Source organism: Mustela nigripes, chromosome 3 (genome assembly GCF_022355385.1).
Source record: "Mustela nigripes isolate SB6536 chromosome 3, MUSNIG.SB6536, whole genome shotgun sequence".
Classification (NCBI taxonomy): Eukaryota; Metazoa; Chordata; class Mammalia; order Carnivora; family Mustelidae; genus Mustela; species Mustela nigripes.
The window spans coordinates 49,351,214-49,365,751 of record NC_081559.1 but is presented as its reverse complement, the minus strand read 5'-3'; the positions used below and the strand labels follow the sequence as shown (position 1 = coordinate 49,365,751).

The 14,538-nt window shown below is 42.4% G+C and overlaps 1 protein-coding gene across 5 annotated transcripts in view; it reads left to right on the top strand.

Annotated features, from left to right (window-relative positions):
- CACNB4 (calcium voltage-gated channel auxiliary subunit beta 4) overlaps positions 1 to 14,538 on the top strand; it is a 244,175-nt gene that overhangs the window by 194,041 nt on the left and 35,596 nt on the right. For 4 of the 5 annotated variants that reach the window (XM_059393960.1, XM_059393961.1, XM_059393962.1 and 1 more), the window contains 6 exons: positions 730 to 849; positions 2,702 to 2,824; positions 9,498 to 9,628; positions 12,569 to 12,645; positions 14,145 to 14,164; positions 14,389 to 14,469. In XM_059393960.1, the coding sequence (XP_059249943.1) occupies positions 730 to 849; positions 2,702 to 2,824; positions 9,498 to 9,628; positions 12,569 to 12,645; positions 14,145 to 14,164; positions 14,389 to 14,469 (552 nt within the window). Of the gene's footprint in view, positions 1 to 729; positions 850 to 2,696; positions 2,825 to 9,497; positions 9,629 to 12,568; positions 12,646 to 14,144; positions 14,165 to 14,388; positions 14,470 to 14,538 lie in introns of those variants that run through there. The other variant, XM_059393964.1, reaches the window with a different exon arrangement.

Here is a 14,538-nt window from a genome sequence, read left to right as displayed (position 1 = left end):
ATTGACTTAAAGTTTTATTTTGTTTTGCTTTGAGAGAGAGAGAGAGAGGGGACAAGGGGCAGAGAAGATGGAGACAGAGAATCTTAAGTCCAGCCCCATGTGGAACCCGATATGGGGCTCGATCTCACAACCCTGAGATCATGACATTAGCCAAAATCTCAAGTTGGACACTTAGATGACTGAGTGCCAGGCATGCCAAGGACTGGAGTTTTAATAGTGAAAGATACTAGATACTAGAACTAAAAACTCATTTACACATGCAGGATTCTACTTTGCTGTGTTGAAATCTTAGATAAATCTGTCTTCTGTAGCCCAAAATATGGGTAGAGTTTAGCTCTTATCATAGGCTGAATCTCTTTTTCCTTTAGACGTATATATAAAGGGGAGAATGGAATGAAACTTCCGGTTCACAAATGAATAGGGGCTTAATATAAAGATAGCATAAAACAAGAAGCACTGGAACTGAATATCACATAATTTTCATGACGGTTCACTTCCTAGTACTTAATCTAGTCCAAATATTTTCCTTCACAGCATTGCTACCTTCTGAATTACTAAGATGATTAACCATATTCTGCCGTCTGAACGTATATGTCTGCAGCAAAGGCATAGGGTGCGTGCACCAAACCCTATGCAAATGAGAACTCACTCCAGGTCGCGGGTATGGATGGGACGCTCGCAGGAGCTCCCCATCGCCACATTGAAACCACTCTGGGTTTTCCTTTCCAGGGTTCCGCGGATTCCTACACGAGCAGGCCATCTGACTCCGATGTCTCTTTGGAAGAGGATCGGGAAGCGATTCGGCAGGAGAGAGAACAACAAGCCGCGATCCAGCTGGAGAGAGCAAAGGTGATTTTCTGGCCCCTCTTTGATTCCAAAGTGCCTGTTGCTCAGCAGGCATCAGCTGCTCGTCCGCAGATTTCTCTGAAACAATCATTTTATGATCATCCTGATAAGGCACCAGATTGTAAGGTTCCCTGACCCATTCACCCCCTAAGAGAAGTTAGTAATGTTCGGGGGGGGGGGCATTTCCTGAGACCCTGACCCCTCACCCTTTGCGTTAGGTTTGGTGGCTAATTATTGGGCATCTTCCGACTTCATGGTGGTGGCTGATTTTAAGCTTGCCCCTCCCAGTGCTGGCAGAGAGCCCCGTCGGGCACTGGTTGCTCTACCTGTTCCTGACCGCTCATTCTCTGGGCCATTAGCCTTCATTTCTGGCTGCACATGTTCGACTGTTGTTCTGTGGGGTCTCTGTACAGCTCCCCTTTTGGTTTCGGTCTCCTACCTCAAATTCAGCATGAAGTTTGGAGCTTTGAACAACTATTAGTATTTCAGCAAACATGAGCCATCAAAGGTGTTGCCAAAAATAGAACTTTAGATATTCCACCAGGGGCGAGCCCCCCCCCTTCCAGGAATTTCTATACCCACAGGAGGCAATAAAGAGCAAAAACTATATTTTTAAATCTTAGAACTGGAAGAGTCCCTAGAAGTCTCCTGTTCTATGCCTTTCAAACTGTTTTTGTTTGTTTTAGCATAGACTCCTTTTGCCAAATGAAGTTCCATGTAAAATATAAGACGGGTTGTGGCCAGCCTCTGTTCCTTGCCCTCCAGGACAGACTCCTAAGGCATAATGATCCAGTCTTTCTAACTTTTAGAAGAAAAACTGAAGCTCAAGTGATAAGAATTCCTTCCTTTTTCTGTTTTTACAGTAAACTCATTGTACGAGCAGTAAGAGGGAAATGATGCCAGTAACGAGGCATCTTCATTCACTGTGACACGTGCTATCTGTGCTCTGTGGGCTGGAGGGGCTGTGGGGCCGTGCTTGTGAAGGGACATGGCCAGGACTCTAAACAGGGTCTTGCCTCAACTCTTGCTCCCCAGTCATGTTCTCAGCACGAATAAATGAGCCACTAACAAAACAATCCAGGATTGCAGGAACCCTGTGTTCTCACTTTAGCTAAATTTTTTTTTTTTTTTTTTTTAGTTTTCTTTCAGAGTGTTTTGTGGCCTTTGTGGTCACTCAGACGGCAGCCGCAGTACTGTTAGCTTAGGCTGCTGGTTTGCTTAGCCTCTGCAAGGACGCACCCACCCAAGAGCGCTTTGCTGGCTGGGGAGGAATTTGCCTAAAAAGAGTTTCGGAACGAGCTTTTGTTACCCAGGGAGAAGATGGTGCTCCTCCTTCTGGTCTGCCCCTAACTGACCTTTCTTTTTCCTGGCAGGACAAGTATTCATTGTGTGTAGGATTCCACAGGATTTCAGATCTGAGGCTATCTCAAAAAAATATTTATTTTGCTCCTGCCAACACCTTTTAATTTAAGACCTAGCACACATTTCCTGTATCCCGAGGGGTGTCTGTTATCATTTAAAATAACAAACATAAGTTTTAGGAGTAGAGGACAAAGCAGACAGCCCTCGCCTGTCTTTCCATCCCTCCCCAGCACTTTAGAGCAGGTTTCTTGGTTTGGGATGTTCGAAAGCAGCCCAGGAGGGGGAAATGTTTGCGGTGATTAGGTTGAATCGTTTTAGAGTATCGCTGCAGATTTCTCGACGCAGCCAGGAACCGTGAAACCCATTTGAGACACCTCTTTGGAAAGTGGTTCCCTTCCTGCCTGGTACTATCAATTATCTAATTGTATTTTCCAATATGAAATATCCCACTCTGTCTCCTTCCTCTGTCCTTATGCCGTGTGTCTGAGCCCAGTCTAAGCCTGTAGCATTTGCTGTGAAGACGAACGTGAGCTACTGTGGGGCCTTGGACGAGGATGTGCCCGTTCCGAGCACGGCCATCTCCTTCGACGCCAAGGACTTCCTCCACATTAAAGAGGTAAATGTAGGACTCTCTGCGTCCCTTAACCTGCCACTAGCCGAGAGCCGGCATCAGTTCTGAGCCAGACTGAACTGAGAGGAGCCCTGAGGAGCTGTCAGTGTGTTAGCTTATTTAATTTGCCAGGCTTTCCAAATCCATGCATTCTCACTGAATTTAGAGGACTGAGATCATTGCTTGCATGATCACTCATTGAAAACATTGGATCACCGTCATCATAGGGTGGATTTGGGACAGATCTCTGGTCCCCTGGTCACCTTCTAATCACCTTGCATGACTGCAGAACCACAGGTCTATGGATCCCACTTAGGGAAACGTGAATTTGGCTGCATGGCATCTACCCATGGCATCTACCCATGAGGGACCATTTACAAGGGATATTGTAATTATAAACATCTCTGCTCTAATCCTGTGGACCTTGACCTTGGAGCCAACGCTTGAGAGTATAATTAATAATTAAAGTGTTAAAGCTAGGAAGAGGGCAGAGAACTTAGGAAACAGAAAGCTTAAGGGATCAAGAGGTACAGAGAGGACTTGAGGACTTGCAACTTGTAAGGTGGAATGATGACACAGAAATTTTCATTTAGTCAACCTAAATTGAAATTCTACTTCATCTCAGACATTGTGCTTGGCATCGAGAGATCAGAGATGAAGGCACACATTCCCCACTGCCAGGGAGCTCTGAGTCTGGTGGAAAACACTTGCAGGTGCCTAGTTTCTGCCCAGGATGACAAGTTCTGTAGTAGTAAAATTGAATAGGTATCATGAAGAAAAAGCAGGAAGGGCCGCCTGGCTGGCCAAAGGAAGATGGGGGGTGGGGCAGGAGCTCTACAGAAATGGTGAAACCTGAGGGAGTTCAGGCTGGGTGGGTGTGGGGTTGGATGTGCTGGAAGGGACAGGCAGGACCAGTACAGCGTGGCTGGAGGGCGGGAAGTAGGGAGTAGTTCAGGGGATGAGCCAGGTCACTGAGGCAAGGGCCTGATAAGAAAGGACCTTTTTGACCCTGACAAGAAGCCTGGACTTTATCACCAGGTAGCGGGCTAGAGAGGAATTTTAAATGATGGGCAGGTGCCACGATGATTGTGTCTTAGCATACTGACTCTGATGGTCAGGGGAGTGTTGCAGAGGCTGGCTTGAGATTGCAACAGAGAGGCTGGAGAGAGGGAGCAGCTTGGAGGGAGAGTGAAGAGGCAGACAGACAAGACTGGGAGATTTCATATGCTGGGGGTGATATTGGGGAAAGTGAAAGAGAGAGAAAGGATGGAGAAAGGCCAGTTTTATAGCTTACCAGAAAGGGTAGAGGGTTGTGTCAGTTTTCAAAATAAAGAAGTCAGGGAAGCACTCTGGGGGTGAGAGGATGGGTAGATGAAGAAGGCAGAGAGGGGAGAAGCTTTGTTGCAAGGTAGATGTGGTTGTGAATGGGCTTTCAGGTGCACTGTGTCTGGGGTGCTGTGAAAGCCCCGTAAAGACACTTATTAGGCCTTTACCCACATAATCTGGAGGCTAGAGGAGAGGAATTGCAATTTGCTCTTCCTAAAAGCTTTGAGTTGAAAACGAGAATGCATTCTAGCTGGGAGAAGGTAGTATAGAATGGAGGAAGTGTTTTTAAATTATTTGCTTTTTTATTTTTTAAGATAGGAGAGATTTCAGCATGTTATCCGTGCTGACACGTTGAACCTAGTGAACTCTATTGGAAGGATCGCTGATTGAGTGAGGGCTGAGGGGAAGGATGGTATCTGGAGGATGGGCACAAGAATGGGGCCGAGTCAGGAGTACAGGCTTGCCTGCTTTGTTCTGCACAGAAGTTCCCAATGGGGCTGGAGGCACACAATGGCAGATAGGCCTGCTCCCATGCCCCTCAAAAAAAGAGAATGGGACAGTAAAGTGAAACCCGAAGCAGTGTGGTCAGTAAAAGCAATCACTGCACATCTCTGAAAACCTGCACTTACCCCAGTCTAAAATGAGATGCATGTGGTAAATATACAGCAGTTTTGCAAATCATTGTCTTTGAAGCCCTGCAAGCTGCATTGGTATTAGTGACACCAAGACGTATACATAGTTTTAACACTTTAGCCACTTGATAGCAAGTAGGTCAAACATCTGGATGTCTGCAGATGTCTGTATTTGCATTGTGCCCATGTGAGCTGGGTGAAGTCCTATCTACTGTGTTCCTTTGTTCAAGTACTCCTTCAAGATACCGTTCTTGAACACTTGTGTTCAAGTTTGTGCCAGGCTGTGGCAGATGTTGTCTGATAGCTATAAACAAGCAGTCAGATCCTTTCCCCTCATGGACTGAAATTCTTGTGGGGAGACAGATCACGAACAAATAAATAATTCCAAATTGTGAATGCTTTGGGGGAAAAATGAAGCAGATGCTAAAAAATTTAAAACATAGGGATGAAGGTGTTATATATACTTTTAAATACGTGGTGATCAAACAAGGCCTTTTGAACAATGTGACCTTTAAGTAGACACCTGAAAGCTGAAGAGGAGCCAACCTTAAAAAGAGCAAGAGGAGGTCTTCAAGGGAGAGGAAACACCATGTGCAAAGGTCCTGCGATAGGAGAAAAGCTTGGCATAATCAGTTAACTAGAAGAAGGCCATATGGCTATAATGCAGTGAGCCGGCGACCTAGTAGCAGGACACAGTCATAGAAGTAAGGAGGACACAGGTCAAAGAGGACCTTAAAGTGATGATGAGACTTTAGATTTTATTCTGAGTGTAGGAAGAAGCCATTGAAGACTTTAAAAGCAAAGGAGTGGGATGAACTTATTATTTTTTTAAAGGCTACTCTGATTGTTGTAGAGACCATGGATTGGGGTGGGATAAGTATGGAATCAGGGAGACCATTAGAACCATTCTGGTAGAATTGAGCCAGCATGGCAGCAGCAAGATGGAAAGAAGTAGACAAATTTGAGACCTATTGCACACTTTAGTGAAGAGCAGTGGTGGTGGACCAGGTCAAGAAACTAAGAGTGAGGGAGAAATCACACATGACCAGGGAGATCAAGGTTTGTGAACTGAGCAGTGCAGATGGAGAAGACTAAGGTGGGAAAAGGACAAATGGAAGGGGACATCTCAAAGGACATATCAGGTAGAAGTTAGATATAAGAATCTGGAACTTTGAGGAAAGGGTTGGGCCAAAGATGTCAATTTAGGTCATCAGTTTATGTGTGGCATTTAAAGCTGTGATAATGATCGATGTCACCTAAAGAGGGAGGAGAGGGAGAAGAGAAGGCAACCTGATATCAAACCTGAAGGAGTTCTATCCTGCAGAGGTGAGCTACATGAAGTGACTCAACAAATAAGGAGAGGGAACAGGAGAAACCTGAGATATAGGAGGAAAACCAGGACAGAGCGATGCGTGGCATCAAGAGAGGAGTGTGTCCCAAAGGAGGAAGCAGTCAGCTGTGGCAAATGCTGTGACATGTCCCCTAAGATGAGCAGTGAGAAATGGACATTGGGTTGGCAACACGGTGGTGAATGGCACAGAAGTCATTGGGACAGTTGTCTGGAAGCCAAGTGAAGGGGGGTGAGGAGAGAAAGGGACTTAGGAATGTTTAGCAAGCATAGAGTCTGCTTTAAGGAGGTTGACACTGACCAGGTAGTAGACTGAGGAGCTTTTAAAACAGGAGCTCATGGAGCATCTGCACATGCTGATACTAACAGACGGAGAGAGGGAACGGTTGGTGGGAAAGGAAAGATAGGCAAAGGAGTCTAGTTTTTGAGTAGGCAAAAAGGGTGGGATCCAGACCGCCAAGTTAGGGGGGAGGTGAGATTTTTTATAGGAAGGGGACCACTTACTCATTGTAACATGCAGAGAGAGGATGGGTGCAGACGCCCACAGTTCTTCAGAGCCTTGCTAACAGGAAGCTGGGGTAGCATCGACTTGATGATTTCCACGTTCTAAAAGTGCATGTGGTGAGGATATCCACATTTGCCTGGTGGGCAAGGACATGGAGCCTGAAACATGTGTCCCACCATCTGAACAGTTAAGTGGATTATCTCACCGTTTCCATCAAAAATGACCAAACCCTATTCATTAGTCGGTCACACCCATTGTTTCCAAGGAGAAGCAGAACTTTAAAAGGTAAGAGAAGCTCTCACATATTTTACGCACACCCCCTCACACCCACATTCCAGCCTTGCTGTATGTTAATGCTTTCCTCTATGCCGTCAATATTCCCATCTTGTCCTCTTCGTTGCTTTTTGGTTTTACGTTCCTTGCTCAGTGACTTTCTCTTCAACACCAGCAGTTTGATGTACGGAATTGAGCTAGTAATCCGGCATAGGTTAGAGTCACTTGTTTTCAGATCTTGAAATATCTGCTAAGAACACATCTTAGAAAGACAAAGGGTGAATCGTGTTAGGGAAATGGAATAAGAAGAAATGGAGCAACACTGAGGTGACCATCCCAGAACCCCTCTCTCATGCTTCTGGAGTGTTGCTCGAGGAACGCGCTTCTGTAGTCTTGTCACCTCTCTCATCTGTCATCCAGATGACTATCTCTAATGCATGGCTTTAAGCACTTTTTCAGTAATGAGAAACTTAAACGCAGAGAAAAAACGGCAGCTCTGCTTATCACATTCACCAAATGACACGTGTGTGGAGCTCTTGAATCTATGTGGCAACTTCCGGTGGCTCAGAGAACTTTTTCATTTATGTGGAGCCAGATACTCACTGAACTCGAGCTGCTTCCTACAAGGAAGCTAAAACAGATTGGCAAGTTGCCATGAACCATTTCTAGAAGCCCTTTGAGGTCGCTTGGGGACCGTTTAATAAATGAGTGTTCCCGCAGGCTAACTTACGGTTCAGGAAGTAACTTAAACCCTAGGACACTCTGACTCATAGCCTGCTTTGTCCCCACCACGTGAAGATTTACATTCCAGACCTGTGCACCAAAGATTCTAAAAGGGCCTCCTTGCCTTTTGTTGATTCCAGAATAAACAGGTCTATTATTTCAAGCTTGTTATCCTGAAATACAGAATGGAAAGATAGGAAAAACCAAGACTTTGGTTGTACAAGATTTTATATTAGGTCAACTCACATTTCTTTCTTTACTTTTCTTTTCTTTTTTTAAGAATTTATTTATTTATTTGTCAGGGAGAGAGAGAGAGAGAGAGAGAGAGAGAGAGCATAAGCAGGGGAAGCAAGGGGAGTGGCAGCCTGAGGGAAAGGGAGAAGCAGGCTCCCCGCTGAGCAAGGGGCACTCCATCCCAGGACCCTGGGATCAGGACCTGAGCTGAAGGCAGAGGCTAAACCCACTGAGCCGCCCAGGTGTCCCCCTCAACCCACATTCCTGAAATGCCATCTCACACTATGTACCATGCATGCGTCCTGCAGGAGCTGTGTGCATATAAAGGCCAGGGCCCTAAGCCATACCATTTTGATTTTGAGTATGAGGCTGATGTTGCAAATTACTCACGGCCATGCAGAGTTTCATGCTGCAGTGAGTTAATGAAACCATCCATTTCTCCTTCACAATGTGTCAGCGTCATAAATTTCACTTTACTCTGAGCTAAGCAAAGTGTACTACATATAGTTTTTCATTTTGAAAAATAAACCAGATACTTTTTGGATCAAACAGAGAGGGAGCCTTGCCCAACACAACACTGATGAAGACAAAGTTTTTGACACCATCTCTGGAGGATGTGAACAATAGGATTGATACCTGCTTTCTAAAAATCACCTACCTGAAACCTTCCCTTGAGGCAGGTGGCTTGGATTAAATATGCCTTCTGATCTAGGCTTTGGCAAATCCATAATTACAAATACAACTTTGCTTACCCACTAAATAGGATTGTGTTCACAGAGCCTTACCTCATACTGGTGGAAGCCTTTGCGTGGGTTAATTTTCTGATTTTATGTGTCATGGAACTTTCCATGTAAATGGAAATCCTGGTGTTCCTAGTGGACTTCAGGCCATTTGGAGATTATTTCAAAAACTCCACATATATACAATATGCTTAGCCTTTGTAAGAGTAGACTTCTTTTTTATCAGGTAATGAGATGGATCTGAGTTTGTAAACCTGTGTTTAGAAGATTACAGTTCTCCAATGAGAGTAGATTACAGACAATATCACAGAATTTTTACCTGAAAGCTTTTGACAATAACTGGCAGTTGAATGTATTTCATCTCAGATTTGTCTGTCTTGGTCTCCAGAGTTCCAATTATATTAGGTGCATAGTTATCACTCCAAAATCTGTTTCTTAAGAATTGGTTAGGGCTTCTTCATAAGGACTAAAGGAATCCAAAGGTTAGGACCCAACTTTAGTTCAAGGATTGGCAAACTGTTGTGTTCAGGCTGATTCCAGCCTGAAGTCTTTTTTATAAAGAAAATGTTAGCTGAAACACAGCATGCTCACTTGCTTACGAATTATCTATGGCCTTGTGCATGTGACAGTAGTAGACTTAAGAAGCTGCAACAGAGACCATGAGGCCTGCAAAACCTAAAATATTTACTATCTGGGCCTTTAGGTGAAAAGTTTGCAGACTTTGGCTTTAGTCTATGGACACTTAGACATATATAACATAGTATGATATAATATAAATTGTGTTTATATGCAATATAGTATAATATAAACAGTGGCTCTTCTGGTCCTCAGAAATTAACTAATGGGATGTGAAGATAAGTGAATTACTACTGATAGCAGTTTTATATCTGCATTCCAGAAATATAACAATGATTGGTGGATAGGAAGGCTGGTGAAAGAGGGCTGTGAGATTGGCTTCATCCCTAGTCCTCTTAGACTGGAGAACATACGGATTCAGCAAGAACAAAAAAGGGGACGTTTTCACGGAGGGTAAGGCTCCTTCGTTTCTATGCACATATTTGGGGGAGGTGAGTAAAAGAATAAGAGGATATTTTCAAGTTTGCTTATTAGCTTAAAAATGTATGCTTTCTGAGGAAAGGTACTTTCCTGGGTAGGAGGTGTTTCTGAAATTGACACACAGGTGTTTCAGAGAGTTCACTGTGAAGCGCTCGAGCCTCACATCATGGGCATCAACATGAATTCCACAGTGAAGACTTTTCTGTGGCCTCAGAAAGTCTTGCTTGGAAATGAAGCTCTCCTCCACGAGACTCATATGGGGCCTTTGTCAGTGCAGGGGGGAACCTGGCCTGACCTGGCATCAGGGCCCTTCCTGGTTAACTCTTACAGAGGACCACCCCCCCACTAAGTGGGCAAGGAATACAATGGTACCCATGCTACTGTCCCAGGACTAGAAACCCTTTTCTCCACTCAGAGCATATGTCATCTCTTGGTAAAGGGATGGAGACACCATCTAACTTTGGATGAATCAACCTCTAATGAACAAATGAAACAGCCACAAAAATCTCAGAGTGCTGGTGTTCGTAGGTCCCAGGGATACAGGCAAAATCTGAGAAAAGAGAAATCAGAATCATACCTGATTCTCGTATACCAGAATATACTAGCCTGCGTATATTGTGAACCTACATTGAAGCATGAATTTGACATGTTACCGTTTTTTGAAAGGTCTAACATAGAAGCAGTTGTTTCTCTTGAATCTCAACTTCCTTTTTCTATTGGATCTTTTTCTGCTTCAGAAATTCCTCTGGTCTTTAGGGACCCTTTTGCCTTTGCCTTAAAGGGAACTTCTTAAACAGTGATAAGACGACCCAAAAGTACAGTTAGCCCCACTTCTTTTTTAGTTTAATTATTTTTAAATTTTTTTTAAGTGGGCTCCACAGTCAGCATGGAGCCCAATGCGGGGCTTAAACTCATAACCCTGAGATCAAGACCTGAGCTGAGATCAAGAGACACTTAACTGACTGATCCATTCAGGTGCCCTAGCCTAACTTTTTTTTTTTTTTTTAAAGATTTTATTTATTTGACAGACAGAGATCACAAGTAGGCAGAGAGGCAGGCAGATAGAGAGTGAGAGAAGGAAGCAGGCTCCCTGCTGAGCAGAGAGCCCGATGTGGGACTCGATCCCTGGACCCTGAGATCATGACCTGAGCCGAAGGCAGCGGCTTAACCCACTGAGCCACCCAGGTGCCCTGCCCTAGCCTAACTTTTAATTACCAATCTTTTTTAGTATATAACATGCCTACAATATTATTAATTATTAATTCCTCTTATTTCCTCCTCTTGACTGTTAATCTCTATTGCTGCTCCTTAAACAAATCAGGAACACACGTTCCTACCCCAGGACCTTTGCACTTCCTATTTTCTTCTTACTGGGACCTTTTTCTTCATATTTCCACCAGCTCCTTCATCTGCTTCTGATCTTTGTTAAATATCACCTTTCCAGCAACCATCTTTAAAATTGTACCCATTTCCCTTCCTATCTTTCTCCTGATTTAGTTTTCTCCTTTGCACTTATTATTTTTAGAAATACTATGTATTTACCTGTTCATCTATTTGATAGTGATATCTCTTACTAAAATCTGTCTCTGTAAGGAAGGGATTTTGTCTTTTCCCCCACTGTTGTATTCCTGGATTTTAAAACAATAGATACTCAAAAAATATTTGTTGAATGAAATAATAAATGTATTATTTATTATATAAATGTACCATTTATATAATATAATAAATATAGTATAATAATAAACAAATATATAGTATAAATAAATAATAAATATATAATATATAAAATAATAATATATAATATTAATAATATTATTAAAATAATAATATATTAAATAAATAAAGTATAATATAAATGTACCATTATTACCATTTCCAAAGTTGCTATTTTATTATTATTGTTATTGTTATTGTTATATTATTTTATAATGTTATTATATACTGGGGAGCCTGGGTGGCTCAGTCAGTTAAGTGTCTGACTCTTGATTTTGGCTCAGGTGATGATCTTGGGGTCGTGAGATCAAGGCCAGCATTGGGAGCCTGCTTGAGATTCTCTCTCTCCCTCTGCCCCTACCCCTGCTCTTGCTCTCTCTGTCTAAAATAAATGAATATAATATTTAAAAACAATAATGTTATTATGTACTCTTGAACTAAAAGAGTAAAACCAAGAGCTCACAGACATGTTCTTCTTTTTTCCTTATACTAACCCTATTAGGTGTAACTTCTATAGATAGGAAAATAAGGCTCAAAGACATGAAATTTTATATGCCAAGGTCTCACAACTAGTAAATGACAAAACCAGGATAGGAAATGAGATTGTTCTGACCTAGGGATCATACTCTCAAGCACAGAGGGAAGAACACTGGGGAAGTAGGAAGGTAGGCTCCCAAGGGCATCTTTGGGTTCCTGGGAAGCTTCCAAAGCCACATGAGGAGACCAATGGAATACTCTTCCATTCTAGGTCACAAATAATATTATTATATTATTGCCATCTTTTCTTAATTCTGACTCCCATATAATCACTTTTTTAAAAAGAAATGCTTCTTCTGGCTCTTAAGCTTATTTTGAGCTATGTTTGATATCCAACTGGTGCAGCCAACTGGTGACCGGTATTAGTTAAGCATTGGTTCACAGGAGTGGTTCTACCCTTGATTTTTCTGCCCAATTTCTGCACTGAAAAACTAAGAGAGATATTTTTGCAAAGTGTTTCCGGGTCTCAGTTAGTTCCCCACCTTCTCTGAGAAATAGGTCAAAGAAAACATTTGGACAGATTCTCGAAGTTCTTCTCCAAAGCAGGATTTGATGTGCTTTGAATTATTTAGTAGGATTTAGGCCAAAGAAAGCTTTGTACTCTCAAGTTCTATTTGTAAGGAATCTGGGGAATGAGTCCTAAGTTCCTTTTCTATATCCTAGGAAATCCAGTGGAAACTCTTCTTCAAGTCTTGGAGAAATGGTATCAGGGACATTTCGAGCAACACCCACATCAACAGGTGAGGGTTTTGGTTTAACTCTTTTTAATGGAACGCTTTTCTTTCTTAGTATTTGAACATAGAGAAAGTATTTTTACCAACTTGGAAATGATTTTGAGTCTTGATTTAAATATAAAAGAGTCTTCTACTTAATATTTCATTGCTCGTTTGCTTTCTATAGTAATTTGATTCTATTTAAAGGGTACTTATGATACTAAAAATTCAGATCATTATAATCTAATTTTGAAAAATCTTATTTACCCCCCAGAGCCAGTAACTGTCCATTGTGCAATTTACTCTGAAGGAAGTTCATCATTCCACCCAAGAACCCAACAGCCATTAAGATGGTGAAGGCCAATTAAAAAGGAAAAAAAAAGTTGTAGACTCTCAAGAAAATGCTCTGTTCTAGTCTTCACAGGGAACTTTAGGATGGTGCAGCCTGGGTTTTAGAGATTGGGAGGTTTGAAGCAGATAATGGGCCTGGACAACCTCATTTCTATTTGGATAGCAGATAACCGAGCCCTGGAATTCATGGAAATGAAGGGACAGTGGTGGCCCAGTCAGGAGTTGTTACATATTTAGTAATTAGGGAGGTATTCAAGCAGGTAGAATTTTTTTTCTACCACATTCCCTGACTCCTGTAGTTAAATTGATGCTGGCCCAGAATTGATGCTGCATTAGGGCATCTGGTATCACCAACTCAGAAGGAGAAGTTCAAGGTCCATCCTGGCCTACCATAACTGCAGTGCACGTGATTGGCTCTGGGGTGTGGATCCTTCCTGATCTCCCATTCTCTGAACCAAACTAGGTCTCTGGTTGTCCCCAAATGGACTGGACCTTCTTGGATGACCACAAAACTAGTTGAATCAGATATCAAAATATTTTGCCTCATCCCCATTTGTTGGACATTTAGGCCATTGCAGCTTTGCACTATTACAAACAAGAAAGAACAGGAATAACTGGTTATAAATTTATTTGAAATTAACAACAACATAGTAGGAAAAATGTGTCAATATCCTAGAAAGTGGGCAGAAAATTTACAAACATATAAATGACTGCAAAATTTTCTCATGGTTCATCAAAATGACAAATCCAAAAATAGCTAGTGATTGAAATGAGGATCATTTTTACCCAAATTGTTATTCTTAGTTCCTTTTTATGAAATTTTATTTGTCCACGTTGTCCTCAGCTACAGTGTGCTGTGTCCAGCAGGGAACATCCTACAGCCCATGGCTGGCCCAGAAATTCCGGTGTTGTTTTGAAGTCCACCCTCCACACCCAACATGAAATCAGGATATGAGATCATTTGTACAAGAAGGAAATTGTCTCATTTTTTCTCATTTTTCTTCAAAATTGTCTTGTCCAGAATTAAATAATAGAGTAGTGCTCTGCAGAGTGGGTAATTGCAAGATGATGAGAATTATAGGGACAAATCGGTACATTCTTCCATCTTTTAAAATCATGTACTATCATTTACAGAGATTACGTATTTTGATATGGCTCTCATTGTTGTCTTTTAGCAAAACAGAAGCAAAAAGTGGTAAGTTGTGTTTCCTTTTTAAATCTACTGCTAAGGTTTCTATCCATACCTGCTTGAAATGCTCCATTTCAGTGACCCAAAGGGCTATTGAATAAGGGATGAGCCTCCTTGGTGGGGACCTGTGGTAACCATTTCTTGTTTGACCTGAGAATTATGAATGCTGTGGCTGTTGAGGAGGTGTGCTGAGCCTTACCTTGTCATACCTGTCAAATCATCTTTTTCAGACGGAGCACATTCCTCCTTACGATGTTGTGCCATCCATGCGTCCGGTGGTGTTGGTGGGGCCGTCACTGAAGGGTTATGAGGTACAAATACCAGTCTGTTATGCTTCAGTTGTTGACCAAGACAGTAGGAGACAGCTGTTGGGCACTTGG